General features: G+C 44.0%; 1 protein-coding gene and 1 pseudogene across 1 annotated transcript in view; one reads left to right on the top strand and one right to left on the bottom strand.

Moving 5' to 3' along the window:
* The window catches only part of COL4A6 (collagen type IV alpha 6 chain), a 96,319-nt gene that overhangs the window by 33,704 nt on the left and 42,787 nt on the right, over positions 1-19,828 (bottom strand). The window contains exons 12-21 of the mRNA XM_041000082.1: positions 14,653-14,712; positions 13,607-13,651; positions 13,055-13,108; positions 12,119-12,188; positions 11,886-11,993; positions 10,217-10,357; positions 9,418-9,522; positions 7,321-7,481; positions 6,697-6,876; positions 5,953-6,136 (exon numbers count right to left, since the gene is read on the bottom strand). Of these exons, the coding sequence (XP_040856016.1) occupies positions 5,953-6,136; positions 6,697-6,876; positions 7,321-7,481; positions 9,418-9,522; positions 10,217-10,357; positions 11,886-11,993; positions 12,119-12,188; positions 13,055-13,108; positions 13,607-13,651; positions 14,653-14,712 (1,108 nt within the window). The remainder of the gene's footprint in view (positions 1-5,952; positions 6,137-6,696; positions 6,877-7,320; positions 7,482-9,417; positions 9,523-10,216; positions 10,358-11,885; positions 11,994-12,118; positions 12,189-13,054; positions 13,109-13,606; positions 13,652-14,652; positions 14,713-19,828) is intronic.
* On the top strand, positions 18,448-18,548 carry LOC121169571 (annotated as a pseudogene).

The raw sequence follows: 19,828 nt of genomic DNA, 5'->3' as shown, positions 1-19,828 counted from the left end.
AATAATTCATGTTATTTTTAAAAAATTTTTATTTTGAATTTTTGAATTCACGCTATTAAGCTCAAAGGCTTTTGATGACTGTATTCAATTTCCTGGCAATGCTGCCATCTTAATCTGTGCTACCAGTGGTTTGAGTGGCTACATATAGGAATGGCATCTTAATCTTTGGTGGCGACAAAAAAATGGCTGAACTGTAAATTTCTGGGGACTTCATGTTATTTCTTTTCAAAATTGTGTATGAAGAAAGCATTGTTTGCTGTATTATATTTGGTTTCAGTAGAAGGGGAAAATGCATGTTCTTTAAGTACTTTTGAATGTGTTAGTACTACAACAAGAATACTTTATGTGCAAAGCATTCGCTCCTAAGACATGCCCTGGGCTATACCTTACTGCAGCACTACAATCCTAAAGTTTCTTTGTTCAAGGACTAGTACAATTTGGTACAGAAATGGCCCTGTGAACTTTCTTTTGTTGACTCAGTTTGTTCTCAAAATAGATGAAATGTTGACAATCACCAGAAGATTTGGGAATAAATTTATAAATGCCATGTTATTGTAACTCAGCTTGCAACCTAGCTGCTTCCAAAATAAGTTGATCTGAACTGAAGACTCACTAATTGAAAGAGGATCAGTTGAATGATCATAAGTAATATCTCTGAGAACAGTGCTGGAAACAAAGTTCTCTAAAGCTGACAACAATCAGGACTTCCAAAAGACAAGACAATTTTGCTATATAAAAATTCTCACCTTTCATAGAAATTTGTGAAATGGAATACCAACTCGCTGTCATGAAAATGGAATGATCAAATTTTAACCTGTACCATCATTCCTATTGCACAAATTCAACAAAACACAGGATTTAAACAAAAAAATGTTACAAGATATAAGAATTTTTTCATAATTCTTCAAGTTGACAAGGTAAAAAGAGAAATAGTCCTTTGATTATTGAGAAGGCCACTTCTCTTGAAAATGAATATTAGTTTCCTATGGAGCACTGCACTTGGCTAGGTAGATTGAGAAATGCTAGGAGATATCCTCACCATCCCTGCTATCCAGTTCACATGTGGCTGGGGAAAAAAAAGCATTAACGGAAGGAGATATATAATTTAAGTACCAAAGCACATTGGGAAAGTCTAGTAAACATCTTAACAGTGAAACTGGGTTTATGTTAATCCCTCAAAGAGGTGTATGATGTCAATAGAGAAAGGAGGAAGAACGCTCCCAAAAAGTGTATTGGCAAGAATTTGGTGTTGCAAAAGAAAATATTATGTTTGAATACAATCAAGAAAACTGGTGTTTTAGATGTTTTAAATTAGAGACTGTGAGATAAGATGGAAAAGGTTGGCTGTGTCTGTGTTTGGAGACTTTGGAATTCCATGCTGTGGAGCTTAGACATTACAAGCAATGGGGACCATTTGTGGTTCTGGAGTGGGGAGTAACATGATGATACTGGTCTTTTTATGGGTATTAAATTGGCAGCAGTGTGCAGAATCGAAATGAATGGTAAAAGTCTGTTGGTAGGAGATGAGGAACTGAATTAAAAGTTAGCATTCATTTACCCACACATCTATCAATACTTTCAGCCATTTATCTATCCTTCCATCTATCAGTCCACTCAATCAACTGCCCATTTGTTCCAAATTATATATAGGTATTTGGAAACTAGTCATAAAATAAGGATAATTGAATAGCAAGAGGAGGAGGGAAAGAATATAAAGGAATTGCACCAATGCAGGTGCGTGCTGCCTTTACACTGGTGTGGGCAGCTGGCTCGTAGGGGCCCGGGGGGTGCAGGGTTACAGGGGACCTGGCAGATGGTGTCTGAGGAATCATATGGGGACCTGGGGCTCACGCCCAGGCAGGCACAGTGATCCTGAGGATTTCCCCATGTGCTTAGTCCTAGGTGGGGTGGAGGGAGGAGAGGGGAGAGCCCTAGGCTAGCATGCTGACAAGATGTGCTGGTGGATCGCGCCTAGGGAACTTTGCATGGTCTTGGATCTTGGGTGTGCAGAGGGGTAGGGTTCCAGGCCAGCATACATGTCAGGAGCTTGGGACCCTAGCTGGCAGATAGACTCCAGGCAAGCATACAACCCCACTGGGAAGACTGGGCTTTGGGGGACTGGGCTGGGGATCCCATGCACCACCCTCCTCGGGCACTAGGACTGTGGATTACTCAGGAAAGGGAGTAAGGGGATGTGTGGGAGGGAGGACTTCTGAGGGAGCATCTTGCAAGTGAAGAATGGCTTTTGAGGAACTTTCATCAACAAGGTCACTGTACTTGCAGGTAAAGCAGGAGGCTGAGACCAAGCGGGGAAACTGGAGGACCTTTCTGGGTCAGACCAATGCACTTGCCCATGTAGGAAACCTGAACTGGGCTAGTTAGCATGAACCACCACCAACAACCACCACTGGCGCTCACTAAAGCTAGGGTTGGGAACCTGCCTGTTAGGGTTAGATCACAGAACCCACCAATGAGTGTCACAACAGGGGATGAGTAATGTTAGGCTTGCCATGACACTAACCAGCACATGAGAGAATCAGGTCTTGGAGCAGTTTCTATGGGGATATGTGGACTCACCCCTGTGGAACTACAATTTCCACTTGTTTGCTCAAGAGCTAGAGTACTGAAGGGCTGAGCTAGGGATAGAACCCTCTGAACCTCATGGATACTGCAATTGGGAATAGGCTGGGTCGGTCCAGGCTATAGCACCTGAAGGCACACCCAATAATAGGGTATGGGACGGGCCAGGCTGCGACATCCACCAGCTCATATGAAGGCTGAGATGGAAGATGAGGGGAGGAGGCAGACTATACTGGCACATGTGAGATATGGGTTTGTGAGTGGGTCTGATGGAAGAACTTGAGGATTTCCCCTGGTAGGTCATAGTTCCTGCTGATGAGCATGTGATTTGGGCCTGGGTATTCGTCATATTGGGCAAGGCACCTCCACCCATCCACAAGGGTGTGGGTTGGTTTTGGGGGATAGAGGGCTGACTGGGCAAAGTGGGGTTAAACCTTAGCACACTGGCATGTGCAGGAGCCAGGTTGAAATGTGGATCATGTTGGGTTTGGTTGTGATACCCACCGGTTTGTATGAGCCAGGGATTGGGGTATGAGCCTACCAAATTGGGTAGGGCTAGGCTGTAGCATCCACCAGCAACAGTTGCAACTGGGGGCAGCCTTGGCCAAGCCAGGCTGCAGCATCCAATGGCAAACGCCAAGACAGAGGATGTGCTATGCCCGGCTGGGTCAGAGCAACCATTGGCAGGAACAAGATCTGTGGCTGGGAACAGGCCTGATGTGGGAGATAAGGGGACACCTTCGCTGGGTTGTGGTTCCCTTTCGTGAGCACAAAAACCAGAATGGGGGTGGAGGACTGGGCTGGATATGAAACATGACTGCAGTGTCCATCAGCATGGGTGTAGACTGTGTCTGGGCTGTGCCACACTGTGCTAGACTCAAGTACCCACTGGTGCTAGTGAGAGGCAGAGTGAGTATAGGATGGGCTGGGCTACGTCTTGGCACCTGCTGAATCACGTGAGAGCTGTGTCTGGTTGTGGACCAGGTGTGGCTGGAGTGTAGCATCTAATAGTAAGAATCAGAATGGATTTGGGCTGGTAGAAAAGGCTACTTTTCCTGCCAGGGCAGGGGGTGGGCCAAGTCAGGCTAGACCAAAGACCCACTGGTGTGTGTGTATGAGATCTGCTACAGAAAGGAGACCTGACAGAGGAGCTTGGGGAACTTCTTTTCAGGATACAGTCCCTGAAGGTGAGGGCAAGAACTAGGGCTGGAAGCAGCCCAGACCAGGCCAGGTTACAGTGCCTGCTGGCATACGTGTGAATCAGGTCTGGGGGCGGGCCAGGCTGGGTCAGTTCATAACACCTACTGACAATTCTGAGAACCAGGAAGGAGTACAGGAGAGGCAGGGTTGGGATGCAACACCAGCCAGTCCACGTTAGTGCCTGGGGGCTGGCTTGGCTGAGTTGGGCTAGGCTGCAGCACCCACCAGCATGAGCTAGTACTGGGGGAAGACTGGGCTGGGCCATGCTACAGTACCCACCAGCGAATGCCGAGGTGAGACAGACTATGCCAGACTGGGCCACATCACCCACCAGCACACATGAGACCTGCAGGGTGGGGGTGTGAACCTGGTAGGAGGCAGTGTGGACTCCCCTGCTGGGCCATTGCTCCCACTAATGAGTGTGAAGACTGAGACTGTGGGTAGACCAGGCCAGGCAGAGCTATAGTGCCTGTTGGCCTACATGTGAACTGGGATTGGGAGAGCCAGACTGATTTGACTGACTATATCCACTAGTGCATGCATGAGCCAGAGTAAGTGCAGGCTGGTTGGGCTTTAATCACAGCATTAGCAGGCAACTGCTGGGATTGGGGCAAGCCCTGTCAAGCTAAACTGTAGAAACATCTTGACAGTAAAAGATCCAGGACTGGGAATGGGCCCAGTAGGGAAACTGACCACCAGTGGGACTGCAACTCCCACTGGTGATCATGAGAACCAGGGCTGGGGGTGTGTCTGGGTAGTGGGGTCAGTTGGGTAGAGCTGAGCTCCAGCACCCAAGAGCTGAATGGGATGTGGGAGAGACTGGACCAGTCTGCTCCACATGCTGGCATGAAAGGAACCAGGACTGGGATGGGCCTAGTTGGGGGGTCACTGGAGGTTGCTCTAACTAGGCTGCAGTTCCTGCTGGTGTACATAAGCGCTAAGTGTGTGGTGGGCAGGGTTGGGCTGGTCTGCAGCATCTATTTGTTTGTGTAAGAGATGGGGCTGGAGACAGAACTGACCCAGCAACTGCAACCACAAGTATATGTGTAGGCTGATGTAGATAACCAACCGAGCCAGACCTAGTACTGGCAAGTACACACAAGAATCAGGTCTGGGATCACCTCAGATGAGGTTTCTTTGGGGATTCCCCCCCCCCCCCCCCGCCAACTGAACCACTGGATTCAGAGCTCCAACCATGATCTGTGGTCTGACACGGAGTGCCTGTGTCAGAACTAGGCTCCTGAGTGGCTAAGACAGAGCAGTGGAGAGCATGCCCAGATGCACATGAAGGATATGGCAGTCCATTAGAGCCTACAGAGGACATCTGGTACCATAACAGAGGAAAGAGAACAGAACAAATTGCACAACCCCAGTCAAGTGTTAACAGCAAGCATCTGGACTAGTGGAGACTCTAAAGTGGACTACTTCAGCCCATGGACCTTGGGAGGATTTCCTCATCCTTGTTGCAATGAAATAAACAGCATTTCAGAACTGTTGAAACCACTTGAGCAGAACCCTGGGAGCATGCTCCTCATTGGGGGCCCTGGGATGACACAGGTGACTGTTCCCATCCCCGGGTATTGATGCATTTGGGATGCTGGGCGTGGCTTCTTCCCTTCTCTGCTCCTTCCCCCAGACATAGGAAGAAGAAAAAGAAAATTGGAAATAATGATCTCATTCGCTTTTCCCTAATTCTTGACTCTTCCCACCCTAATCAAGTGGTGCACATGGGCATGCATCCTTCTCAATTATGTAAACATCATCAAAAATAAAATCTAAAAAAATTCCTGTAAAAAATGTTTGGAGTGTTCTGTAAGTATGGGCTTGTGCATTTTCATTGCTTGTTTTGATCTTTCCAACATTGACTCAACTTTTTACTTCACAAAGAAATGTCCTGTATTAGAACAAAAGAATACAAAGGAATTACAAAGGAAGAATGTGAGGAATATGAGATAATTTTAACTTTTCACACTTCAGATGACCATAATTTCCCTGATAGCATAGCATAGCACAATTGTGAAGTCTTTTTACCATGAAAATCTTTAAGCGGAGTGAGGGTAGGGATTAGAGTCAGTCAAGTCTCTTTTGAGGACCCACTTCATGAACCTGGGTCTTAGCTATTCAGTCATAGGTACTTTCCTGAAGCCAAAGCTATCTGATTGCACGACTCACCTGGAGACCCAGGGGGACCTTGCTTTCCGGGTAATCCATCTCTTCCTTGTTCTCCAGGAACTCCACGAGGTCCAGGAGGTCCTGGGAGTCCAATCCCTGGGAGACCAATTGGACCACGATGACCTTTTTCACCCGGCTGTCCTGGGAATCCTTTTTCACCCAGAAAGCCTTGTCCACCATCACCCTAGACAACATGTAGAAAATAATGAAAGTCCAATCCAGAAATTCATCTGCGGAGTCCTCTGACATAGAAAAGTGGTAACTGTTAATGACCAATACTTTACAGCTTGTTAAAATTTTCTATCACTCTAGCGTATCAATTGGCTTCAATAAGCTTAGTGAATATGAATTTCATCAACTTTGGGTGATCTGATTGATGCAAAAAGTTCTAGATGAAGGTCAGAGGAGAGCACAGGAAAGGAGCATAGTAGCAACAGTGCTGGAATATAGAAAGCAACTGAGTTACTTGTAACAGAAGTCATTGAAAACAGAGGCATTTTTAAGTGAGAAGTTCAATTGTCACTGTTATTTATCGGATAAGACAATGGCCCACTCTGAGAAATGAAGTTCTCATCTTACAGAAAGAAAAGCATGAAGCTAAAGTGCCAGTGGCAGAGGAAAGGTGAGATGTGCCAGATTGTCCCTTTTATGTTGCATGTAATTATTCAGTGGGAATCAGATACCTAATCCAGAAGTCAGATATGAGGATGTATAGCAATAACCACCCAGGAATGACCAACTTACCGGAAGACCTGGTACACCTGGCAAGCCTGTTGTTCCATCTTTGCCTTGGGCTCCCGCCACACCAGGGAATCCTTGGGGACCAGGATCACCCTTCTCCCCTGGCATTCCTGAGTGTGTATGGAGAGTTGCCTCCCCTTTCTCTCCTTTTGAGCCTGGAGGACCTGCAGGCCCAAGTAAACCCTGACAAAGAGACAAAAGAGAACACGCAGGATTGTTCTACTTCAGAGTTCTGGAATATGGAACAGGAATGGCATCAGATCCTGGTACACTCGATTCTATTGCCATACTGGAGAATACCTTTCCATTTATTTTATGTTCCATTCAAAAATTGCACAGCATTGAAAGTTCATCTTAATTTGCATATTACCTCCAGGGTCCAACATAGTGCTGGGTAAGTGTAAACAATTTTGTGAAATGAAGTGAGAGAGGAAGGACAAGAACATGGGTAGGTTAACGTGAAATGGAAGTCTAGAGACACTCAGTCAGACTTCATTAAAGACTCAAAGTGTTGTTTTATCCGCATATTGCTTTCATATGTTTAAGGGAAATGATTCAGGTGCACTAAAGGACACTTGAAAGTTCCTTCCCATTGCTCAGTCAGGGTCAAAGTTTGGCAAGACTTACTGGTGTCCCTCCTGGGCCCTGTGTGCCTCCAGCTCCAGGATCTCCTCTGATTCCTTTTATTCCTGGCGGGCCCATAAGACCCTGTGGCCCACGTTGGCCTGGCTCCCCAGGTGGTCCAGTGTTGGAGATACCACCATCACAAACACAAAAGCCAGCATCCCCTAAAGTAAAGAGGACAACACAAAATCAAATGGACCATCATTCCAAGAAGAAGAAACACCACACAATGATTATTTGTGACTCAACAATTCCATGGAGGCAATCGAAAGGTTGATAAATAGTAAACAGACTCAAATGAATGAGGTTCATTCTCCATCTGCATAGATGTGTGTTAATGGTTTGCATTTCATTGGTTGAAGACAAGGTTCAGCTAGTGGGTCTTCTATAAAGCCAGAGTTGAGAACCACTGACATCCGTTTACCCATTCATGAGAGACTGGTTTCAAAGTCATTCAACATTTACTTTATCGAAATGTTTTCCCCCTACATTTTGTACATACAACACAAATGCCAAACAAAATTATTATAGGGATCTGAAACAAAGCACCATTGAAGAGGAATCAAGAAATCCTTGACACTGTAGCTAAATCACCTATACCTTCATGTTTATGGTCATAAAAATGAGAACTGGTGCCAACAGAGGTAATTTTGTGTTCCCCTTCAACTCCTGGTGGCCTTTTCCTATTTTTAGAAAATTGATAATACTTGAAACACCAAAAGAATAATCTGTTCTTCAGATTAGTATTTCTGAAGTATACTATGGATTTCCAGCATAAGTCATCTGATACCGGTTGATGAGGTACCTTGGTGACTCCTTCTCATTCCTAATCAATTAGGCTCTTAATAATAAACCTCCTAAAATTATGTATTTATTTGTTTGAAAGACATAATGCCACACACACACACACACACACACAGAGATAGAGAGAGAGAGAGAAAGATAATCTACCATTCACTGGTTTACTCCCCAAATGTCTGCAACTGCCAGGAGTCAAGGCTGTGACAGGCAGAAGTCAGGTACTCAGGGGCCCAAATACTTGTTATCTTCTGCCTTGCAAGGTGCATAGCTGTGAGCTTAGGGGAAGCTGGGCTTGAACTGGCAGTGTGACATGGGATGTTGACATTGCAAGCACTGCCTTGACTTGCTGCCCTACAGTACCAACTCCAAGAATATGATCTTCGAGAACTTCTCCTAGGTGATTTCCATGTACATTTGTGCCTGCTAATAATGATCACTATTCTATATTTAGAGAAGACTTTGATCTGGAGTAACAATGCAAGGTATAGCCTTAGAGCAGTCCCTATTTTAGGAATTAGAATGGTATTAAACAAATATATCAGCTCAGCAACATGGTGAAGGTCTAAAACGATCATCCTAAATTTGGACTTGCAATTTAAAGTCCTTTCTTCTCAGTCTCCTTTGCACCTGAACAGTAGAGACAAAGCTTTCAGAAATTTGGAAGCTAGCTCCTGTTCTTAGCAGTGATCTTTTATGACAAGGCAGATAAAAGAGTGAGTTATATCTTCTGTATTTATGGCTGAGGAGACAAATTTGTAGGAAGAAGAGGAAATCCTAGTTACCTGAATGGCTATGACACTCTTAAATCTCTCTCCAGCTAGTATTTTAACCTCTTAGTCTACATTGACTTGGGCCACAACTCTATGGAATGGACTATGTGAGCATCCTCCTCTCAAAATATGGAATGAGGAAAGACCCAAAGGCAGTGAAAAGATAGAGACAAGTGATGCAGTTGATGGCTAGAATCATCAATCACTTCTGCAGTGTTACAGGAGTTATTTTCCCAAAGGCAGTTGATCATTTTGAGCCCCAAGTCCTGAGCTATTGAGAGAACTTTCTTTCAGGCTAGAGGTTATGTGAATTGGCTTCCAAGTCTTGCACTCGCCATGTGTGAGGCATTGTAGTATATGGTGGTTAATACCCTGGGATACCAGCAGAAGTTTCTGCTATAATCAAAGTGCCAACCAAGAGCCAAGATTGCTTCTGTTCAGGTTCATAAGACTACTGATTTGCTCATTCCTTATAAAACCTTCCATAAGGAGCCTGAGGAATAAAGAAAACCAAAGGGACAAAAATCACCTTTTACTCCCTTGAGTCCTGAGTTTCCTTTTGGACCTTGTACTCCTCGGAGACCAGGGAATCCTGGTTCTCTTCCGTGTAGGGTTCCAGTCCCAAGCAATGGACCTATGGAAGAGAAGGAACATAAAGCACTGGCAGTTCATGCGAAAGATGACTAATTTCACTCAGCACATCATTCAAGCCTAGGTCCTTGAGGTTCAAACAGCAGAGTAGAAACAAATCAACAACCATCAAGACAGGCACCTCAAGCCTGCAGCAAATATTCAACAGGCATTTCTGTTCAATTCACTCAACTAATACTTCCAGAATGTTCCAGGCACTGCACTAACTCCTGCGGGTACAGAAATGAATAAAGCGGTTTCAGAAACTCAGCTTCAGTATCTACCCTAGCCATGCTTGGTTTCTTCTTGGACTCGCAGCTAAGCCCATTGGAGCCTTGAGGGCCAAGAACAGCTCTACAGAGACAACGCTGTTCCTTTAAGAGCTGAAAAGCAAGAAGCCTATGGGTTGAGAACAGTGAAGGCTGGGAGGGAATGGGTATAGAGGCTGGAAGGAATGTGGTAGTGCCTGCTTGTTAAGATGACCCTCGCTTGCTTGTCCCTGATTAAGAACCCTTCTGTAGTTGATGTAAGTAGAGGCAAGGCTCTAACTTAAAGAAGCTGAGGCTTTCATCATTGCCCCTCTGCAGTTTTGTGTCCTGGTGTAACTGTTTTATTTTGAAAATGTTTCCTCAAAATCCCGACTGTACTTTATTCTGAATCACACCTGAGTCTCAAGCGAAAACAGATGTGTAACTTACCGGGTGGGCCTCTTGGGCCTGGTAGCCCTGGCAAACCATCTTTGCCTGGGAGGCCAGCTGGCCCAGTAGTGGTATGGCCTGGGTTTCCTTGGTCCCCCTTCAAACCTGAAAATCCTTGAGGGCCAAGGGTGCCTTGAATACCTGGAAGGATAATCCAACAGGGAAAACATATTCATTATATCACTTCAGGAATATTCCAATCAGTGGTATACATTGGAAAAATCCCCAAGAGAAGAATTTGAGATCAAAGGTAGAAGGCTCCTTGGAAAACAGGGAAACATGAATAGGGGCACAGAGCTTATTGGTGGCCTGAATGAAAAACCTGGCTGTCTAATATTTCCATTTTTCTACTTTGGTTTTGTGGCTAGCTCTATCTCTTTCTTTTTTTTTTTTTAAAGATTTATTTTTATTATTTTTTCACTGGAAAGGCGGATATACAGAGAGAGGAGAGACAGAGAGGAAGATCTTCCATCCGATGATTCACTCCCCAAGTGAGCGCAACGGGCCGATACTATGCCGATCCGAAACCAGGAGCCTCTTCCGGGTCTCCCACGCGGGTGCAGGTTCCCAAAGCTTTGGGCCGTCCTCGACTGCTTTCCCAGGCCACAGGCAGGGAGCTGGAAGGGAAGCGGGGCTGCCGAGATTAGAACCGGCGCCCATATGGGATCCTGGGCGTGCAAGGCGAGGACCTTTAACCACTTGCGCCACCGCGCCGGGCCCATAGCTCTATCTCTTTCAAGTGATAGCATTAAAAACAGATTTTTGGAGGTTGGGATTGTGGTGTAGCGGGTAAAACTACTGCCTGTGATAATGGCATCTCAGACTGGCATTGGTTTGAATCCGTGCTGTTCCACTTCCTACCCAACTCCCTGCTAATGTGCCTGGGAAAGCAGCGGATGACGGCCTTGGAACTCTACACTCATGTGGGAGACCTGGATGAAGCTTTTGGATTCTGGCTTCAGTCTGGTCCAGTCCTGGACATTCCAGCCATTTGGGGAATGAACCAGAAGATGGGAGATCTCCCTCTATCTGTGTTTCTGTCTCTGACCTCTGTGCTTGTAATTCTGCCACACACACACACACACACACACACACAGGATTTTGACAGTCATCTCTAAGGAATTTAGAAACTGATAACTTAAAAATTAATATTGGAGCTTTATATCTGAGATATTCCTACCATTCAGACTGTGGTATAGCCTTTCTCTACATGTCACTATCTAGTGACATATGGGTATGCCCCTCTGGTGAATTGTTTCAAGGGTGTCACCCATAGGAACTAATGACCATGTGGTGTCCAAGTTAAGCCTATAGTTAAGTTCTGGGTACCAATTTTCCTCTGGAATTTTGTTATCCCCTCTTTGCTAAGCCTCAGCTCTGATGAAAACTCCAGAGCTGTGACAGGGCTTTAGTAGCATGATTGAGACCTCCCCAGTTCACTACAAACCTCAATAACAGCCTGAAATATCCTGTCCAGATCTGATACATTATTTATTTCAACAGAAATCTTCTCACGATGACCCTAACCCTACATTCATTGCCCTTAGTGTGGAACCTACTGACTATAATCTACTTTTGCTTGCATGTTGGCAAAGGAATAGAAAGGGATGCTGGGAACAAGAGCAGATAGAAGGTTGATCTACGCAGGACATGGAATAGATTGTCTCACCCGGTAAGCTTGGGAGGCCTGGGGCACCAGGAGGTCCACGTGGTCCCTGAACGCCTTCATCCCCTTTAAGGCCTGGCTGGCCTGGCATACCAGGGTCTCCAGGATAGCCTGAAATTACAATGAAAAAAAAAACACACACACACAAATGAGGTTTACAAATGCCACCAAATGCTCAAGTATGTGGAATCTAACTATATCTTTTCTTTTCCAGTCAAGTCAATGAAAAGTTGTACCTGCTATTACAGCACCATTGACATCGATGAAAATGTCCGGGCCTGGCAGGCCAATGCCACCTTTTTCACCCTGGAAAAATTAAACACAATAGCCTAAAATATTTTTGTGACCTCATTCCCCAAAATCTATGTGTTCTCAAACTAATCCCTAGCTTCTATGACCTCTGATTTTCAAGATCTTCTAGTCCATAAGTCAATATCAAAGGTCAACACATTTAAGATGAATATGACTCAAGGCAAGCCATCAATCTGGCAGTGACAAACCCATCAAGGACAAGGAATCCCAGTTTTGTTTTGCAGCCCTACTACAGGACAATCTGCTTCTGGGCCTGGGAAGTGTATCATAGGCACAAGACAACATGATTAATCCAAGAGGTATCATGGGTGGAGCAATGTTTCAACTTTTTTCTGCTCTCATCAGGTCTGAGAATGTGCTACTCAGTACTTGCTAGTAGATGATATCAGTTGATGTAAGGAAAACAATTCCTAATTATCTTCCAAAAGGGATTCAGATATTCAGAAACAGATAAAATGGTATATTCAAGTTATTATGATGGTGGAGCTCTTTGTACCAAGTACAGACAAAAAGGGAATGGGATAGATTGTATACAGAGAATTTCAAGACAATAATAAAATCTAAAAGTTGGCAATTCTTGAAAAAATGTCAGTAACAAAATATTCCTTCTCTTAGGAATGGAGTTGCTTCCATCAGCATCTTTCCCTTAGCTGATCACTTGATCGAGTATTTAAGAAATGCTTTATCAGTGCTACTGGTTCAAATTAAGTCTCATGTATTTCTTGAGAAAAGAGTGACACCTAGTTCCTCAAAAATGTTTAAAATACTTCACCTCATATTTAGATATTTATGATAAACTTCCACTCTTCTGTTTTCTCATTCTATTTTCTCACTCTGTCTATTTACTTTAGAGACATTACCTTAATTCCAGGGAGTCCATTTAGCCCAGGGAAACCTGGTGACCCCTCCTTGCCCTGCAACAGAACACAGTTATCACCAAGTTGGAAGTAATAGAGCATGGGGGGAGCTGGTCTTTGCTTTAGGTCAGAACAAATGGTATAGCGATTGTGGCTGTCATTCCAAACTAACTCTGACTTCTTCCTGACTCTGGAAGCCATAAAATTTTGCAGACTACAAAACACAGTACTAGAAAGTCAACTTACACTTCAAAGTAGTACAAAAGTCACAAGACTAGGTAGGGATAGATACAAGATACAAATAGGCTGGCCTTGCTTGGCCATGATAACAGATGACCATGTCGTGGCATAGTAACACTGAACCTGTCACTGGATACCCACATTCTTAGGTGAAAACAAAAGAGAGTGGCTAATATTATACTAGTAAAAAGGAAGTGGACAATTTGCATTATAAGCAATTGCATCTTTGCCATATTAAATAAGGCAAGGGCACTTTTTTTTTTTTTTAAATTAGGATTGTGTACACCAAGACTTAAACAATATTAGCCAAAATACCTGTTCTCCTGCAGGACCTTGGAATCCTTCTGAACCAATAGGACCCTATAAAGAGAACAGTTCACCTTAGACTGGTTAATTGCCAACTAGAAAAAGCTGCTAGTCTTATGTAACAAAGCTATCCAACTTACTTCAGGATTCAGTGACTCCTAAAAGCGGGTAAGAGAATATTCCTTGTCTGACCTTAGTGACTGCTTAGTACTGATTCATCAGGCTAGATGGCCACATGGAGCAATTTTTTTAAAGGGCTAAATACATGGAAACGTTTTAAGGAGTGAGTGGAATTTAATGGAAAGAGTAGATGGTATTATACCTAGTCTGCATCATGTCCAAGTCAGAAGATTTTAAAATAGATTATGGAATGGCTTTCTTTGTCTTTCACCCCAAACACATTCTTTGTTGGTTGATGATGTATTTTTGAGACAGGAGAGAGGGAAATATAAAGAAACAAATGCCAGGGCAAATGAATTAATGTTCATAAATACTCAAAGGATTCTTAACTCCACAACCAAGGCAAAGCTACAATTCTATTAACTGTCACTTCTTTGAGACTAAGCTGGGCCAACTGCATATAGCTCAAGATCTAAGAGCCTAAAACTGGCAATCAGAAAGTCTGACACTTATTTCTCCATTTGAAGTGAGATTATTATTGGAAATTGTTGACACCAAACATCACTCATCATATTCTAGAAATTCTAAGGATTGTGTCTTTCCTCTAACGATCACACTTAATCCTCTTTCATGCAGCCTTGTGCCATTCCCCTTGCTAATATTCCCTCAGAATCAAATGCAATAAAAGCAAGACAGCATTCCCATCGTTTTATACCAGAAGGTAATTATACGTAAGGGTGAGGGGTGTAAGGCTGAGGAGCCACCTAGAGCAGTAAGGCATAACATTCTTCAAGGGAGCCACTCAGTCAAGGAAATGGAGCTAACTAAGTGGAGGGGAGGAAGTCTTAAAGCTTCCCGAGTTAAGGAAGAAAAAAGAAGTATAGGTAATCATCAAGGTATTTAACCAAAAGGCAAGCAACATTCTGGGCTCATACCCTGGGTCCTGGCAAACCAGGAATTCCCTTTTCTCCCTTTTCTCCAGTAGTTCCGAATCCCTGAAGGGAAAGAATGAAATCAGAAGTTAGAACACTCATTTTTCACATGATTTCCACTGTTCCATGTAGAAGCCTCATCGTGCTTTGTCATCATCCATGAAGGAATACTGAAACTGAACACAGTTCGAACCAAACATTCAAGGTTCCACTTGGATTCCAGGAGCAGCATTATTTCTCTAAAACACTATGACAGGTATTTACAGCATTAAGAGCTAAGAGCACAAGAATCGTTAAATAACCAACTTTATTAATTTTACAGATAGAAAACACAACATCCCAGAAAGTTGAAGAATAGATGAGAAAGCCAGGCCTTCTGACTTCCATTTATGGGCCATTTCTATGAGAGGCACTTTCTTTCTATCATCTAGGAACTTGAGTCTTTGATCTAGAATAGAGCCGTGTACAAATCCTGGTGGGTCGCTATTAGAGGGAAGAATATTTCCCCTTTGGAGACATGATGATTGCAGAACTCTTTCTGCATTTCTGCAGGGGCAAGGCTTTGAATCCTTTGGCTCCTGTGTGGGGATTGTAGGGCTCTTGCCCAGCCCCATAAGCCCTGCAAAGGGGAGTGTGAGATGATATCCAATCCCTTTGTCCTGCTCACAGGAGGTGAGGGAGGTTTGCCGTAGGGGTGGGTGACTTTGGATTTTGTAGGTAGAAGCAGGGAATCCAAGAAGCTTGTGAGAGCTTTCCGAACAGGAAAGTTCATGACCAAAATGCATGGAAAGATTACCTGAAGACATTTTTGTTGCTGTTTAATAGTATATGTTTTGGAAATGAGATGTTGGCAAACAACATTTAGGCCTATTGTGAGAATAAAGGAATGAGTGAAGTTTTCACAAACTTCAGTTTGCAAAAAGACACTAAATGTAATGGCACGTCTCCGCTTTTCCCTGGATGTGACCTGGCTCAGCTGATGTGAGGGCACTGCTCCACACCCGTTTGTATTTTTCTCTTCCTTTTATATACTCAGTGTGTTTTCATGGGTTCTAAAAGCTGGCTGAGTACCCTTGGGCTTTCTTGGCCCCAGGATTTTGGTTTTGTTTAATGTGGTTTATTATTATTGTCTTTTCATTGAGGCAGTGTATGTCTGAGAAGGGTCCAATAGAAAAAAGCCCTCGGTTCCTCCTTGCCTTTTCTCTTTTTGGTATCCATGGTTATGTGTCAAATAACTCAGCCCTTATGCTGAACAGAATTTCTTACTTGAAAGGCTTGGTGGGTCATACTGAATGCAAACGTATCTGCAACTTCTGTCTGCATCTCCATATTGGAAACTCAGGCATACTGCTACCCAGTGGAATGTCTGTTGCCCTCTGAAGTCAAACACTTCAAAAGCATCCAGGCCTGATCTTACCATGACTGTAGTCTCGGCCTCTTAAGCCCTATGACTGGATGTGTTTGAAGGCTCTCGATGCAGCAGGTGTCTGTCACAGTTTCTTCCTTTTCCCTCCAAGGCACGTTGCTGCAGTCTAACCACTTATAAGGTGGTTTGATAATAAATTGCCAACTTGAATAATCACTCAGAGATTATTCATCAGAGTACTCAAGTGCAGGCAGGAGAGAACATCCAGCAACCATCTCATGCCCTGCCCACCCCCACCTTACCCACTCCTAAAAACAAGGGAGCCCTGTGCTCCTTTGGGAAAACAGGGAGGGCCTTTGGATTCTTGCTGCCTCAGCTTGTATTGCATTGTGAATGAAAATAAGTACTTGAAAAGTGTTTAAAGGAAAAAATTGAAAAGAAATGTATTGTGTGTGGGGTGGGGTTAGAGCCAATAAAAGATGAATTACTTGGCAAGGTGCTGTGCTCCGGGCTCTTGTGTTGCGGCATCAAGGACCCTGCAGAACACTCTATTCTAGCAAAATGTCTTGGGACCTGGCCCCATCAGGCTTAGCCATGTCTTGAGAATTTCTGCAACTGCTGTGCTTACCTCTCCCTCACCCCCACCCCACTCTACTCCCATGGCCCAGGCAGCCTCATCAGAGCACCAGCTTAGCTCTTTGCACACCTGTGCCTGCACCATTGACTCCTGCATTAACAGTTCTGGGATGGCTTTATTGCAGGCAAACCCCATCTACCCAGCTGTAGTTACCTTGGATACACTAATAGTTCTCAACATTGGCCAGCTTGTTCTTTCCCTCTCCGCATCTTTTCCATTTTGCCTCCCTCCTGTTTGCTAGTCCCTTGGACAGAGGATACGTGGGTAGAGAGGGAGCTGTGACAACCTGTAATGGGAGGCCCTGGAGAAGTGTGCTGCCAGGGACAACAACAGTCAGCATGTGATGCTAAATAGGAGCCAGAAAAATCAGGGATGCTTGCACATGACAGAGGAAAGGGGCAAGAGAAAGAAGGTCAGGCATAAATCTGGCATGTTGATCACTTTGTGCTCTGCAAAGATTTGAGCTCAGAGGGAAAGACAGCAAATGGTTAAAACGAACATTTGGATTCCTAGAGATTTCTGTCCTCAGCACCGACTTCCTTGTTTCTCAGGGAGCATGGATAATTGAAAGCCGATGTGTGTGGGCTTAGAAGCTGAGAAATGTGTTTCCTTTGAAAAGCCCAGAGTACTTTAAATACATCATCGCCTTCTACTCACAACTTTCCTGCCAGAAGGCAGGTAGGGTATGTGTAAGTGTTCCCATTAAACAGACAGAGCTGTTAGGATGAAGGAATTACACAGTTTAGCAAGGATCACACATAGAATCTGTGCCAAAGTGGGCTGGGAACTCAGGCTGTTGCATTCCCAGCCCAGGAAAACAAGCTGCCCTGTGTATAGGGAGGGATTGTCACTGCTTTCATGCCTTTACCATTGGGGTTTCTGCTTTTCAGCCCACACAGTGAAACACTAGCCTGGTATCGGCATTGCAATAATTTATCACTGTGCATTGTCGGCAGTCGGTCTCTCTTCTAACAGGACAAAAGGGAACGCAGTGAAACCAAGCAGGGCAAATCCTCTGTGGGTGAACGGAAGGAAAGGGGAGGGAGACAGCATGAACCAGAGAGCCCCTTGTAACAACAGAGAAAACATCAACTCCTTTCTTCGAGATTGATGGAGAAAAACACCACCGCTGTCCTGGCTAGGCCGTCCTGAACTGTAGAGGGCAGTGTGGGATGGGGGAAAAGCACTGAATTGGCTGGAATTCAGGAAAGCTGAAGTCTGATCTCAGCCTTGCTAATAAACAGCTATGTGACTCGGAACAAGCCTCTTCAACTGTGCAAACCAGTTTTCTTGTCAGTACAAGAGGGATAAGCCCAGCTCAACTTGCTGACTTCACAGGTGTAATGCAAGGGGAGAAGAATCTCTGTGAAACCCTATATAAACAAAAAGGCTCATCTTATTCCCAAATCATTTGTATATGTGTGCTGTCCAGTAAAAATATATGAGGTGAGCTACAATGCTGCTTTACTAGACCATCTGCCATTGTTTGTACCTACAAAGCCATGACACACTCAACAGCAGAATGCTGACTGTTGCTGAAGGGCTATGCTGTTGTGACAAGATGGGGGAAAACAGTGGGGGATTGAGTGAGGGGTGAGGCAGGGAATCCCTGTGCCTCTGAAACCACATCATGAAAAATAGTAATAATGGAAAAAAGAAAAGATAAACAATTAATATAGGAGCTTAATTTATAATTATTTTCACATTGAAATAAAAATTGTTATTTGGGTATGTTAGACCTTTTCATATGAAATTTTGGAGATCTGGTGTGTATTTTACACTTACAGTATGTCTTGTGCTCACTTTGGCAGCATGCATACTAAAATTGGAATGATACAGAGAAGATTAGCCTGGCCCCTGTACAAGGATGACACAGCATGTCTTAACCATATCTCTAGGGTGTGGTACTCACATGTGGTTCTCTTACTGGATAGCACAACTTCGTATTTAGTAGAGAAACTTCATATGAATTGTTAGTTGGGCCTCAGAAGAGTGTATATGATCACTGCTATATTATAGATGCAGAGACAGGTTCACTGGCTTGTTAAAGTCCAGAGCTAGTGTAGGGATAAAGTTAAGCTGTTCTGTCTCCAACACTAGGATTCTTTTCCTCGCCAACTCATTAGCTACAGAGTTGACTAAAATGCAGCTCACTAAATCAGAGGATATTGAACTGATGATTCTCTATGCCCCTTTGTTTCTCAGGTGTAGCGGGAGCCCTAATGGAAGTAACCTATGCAACTGGCTCCACTGGCTCTGCATTCCAGCTGCCCAGAAAGCCCAACAGTGTTCCAAAGACTGGAGTATACTGGAGACCGGAGTCATCTGTTTCCATTGTGCCAGCAAGCAGGGACAAGCCTTGGCATCAATGACTCCTCTATTTCTCTCTTGATTCCTACCCCTGGCCCAGGAAAATCTTGTTAGCTCCTTCTGCAAAACTACTTGTGATTTAAGACACATCAGCCAAATGTAATGTATTGGTCTTGCTCGGTTTCTCATCCGGACAAGGTAACTGTGAAAATATGTAGATGTTTAACCCAATATGTGTTTATTTATGGGACAATCATAAATTTGAACTCTGCTTACTTACTGGTATTTAGTAACTACATACAATTAATTACCGATGATGGTACTGCCAGTGTATTTTGAAAAGTCCTTATCTTTTAGAAATATTGAATTATTTATTATCAAGTGATATGCAAATTTTTGCTTCAGATTGGCAGTGAGTTCCTAATGAATGAAAAGTGTGTGATGGGTACACAGGGCACACATTATGTCATTCTCTCTGCTTTTGCAAATGCTTGAAATGTTCCCTAATAAAAAGTTTAACATTTTGTTTATGTTTAAATTTGGAAGGCATCTGCTTTTCTCCATTTCCTTTGCTATCAGCATACTCCAAGCCACCCTCACTGTGCCACAACAGCCCCTGTGATGCCAAACCACCCTCTTTAATCCCCCAAACCCTCATCCCCTGCAGTCTCAGAGATGTTAAAACTCAAAGCAGAGACTCCATTTGAATGGTTTTCTATTGCACTTAAATTAAAAGAAACGGATGTCTGAACTCCAAAAGTGGCTGAGATCTGGCTCCAGTTGCTCCGTCCATTTCTCGGCCTCGCTTACTCTGCTCTTTCTGCTAACCTTCGTTTCTGTGCTTCAAAGGTGCTGGGCTTTTGCCA

This window comes from Ochotona curzoniae, unplaced genomic scaffold (genome assembly GCF_017591425.1).
Source record: "Ochotona curzoniae isolate NIBS_2020 unplaced genomic scaffold, NIBS_Ocur_1.0 scaffold_1852, whole genome shotgun sequence".
In the NCBI taxonomy this organism is placed as follows: Eukaryota; Metazoa; Chordata; class Mammalia; order Lagomorpha; family Ochotonidae; genus Ochotona; species Ochotona curzoniae.
This window is presented reverse-complemented; position numbering and strand designations above follow the sequence as displayed.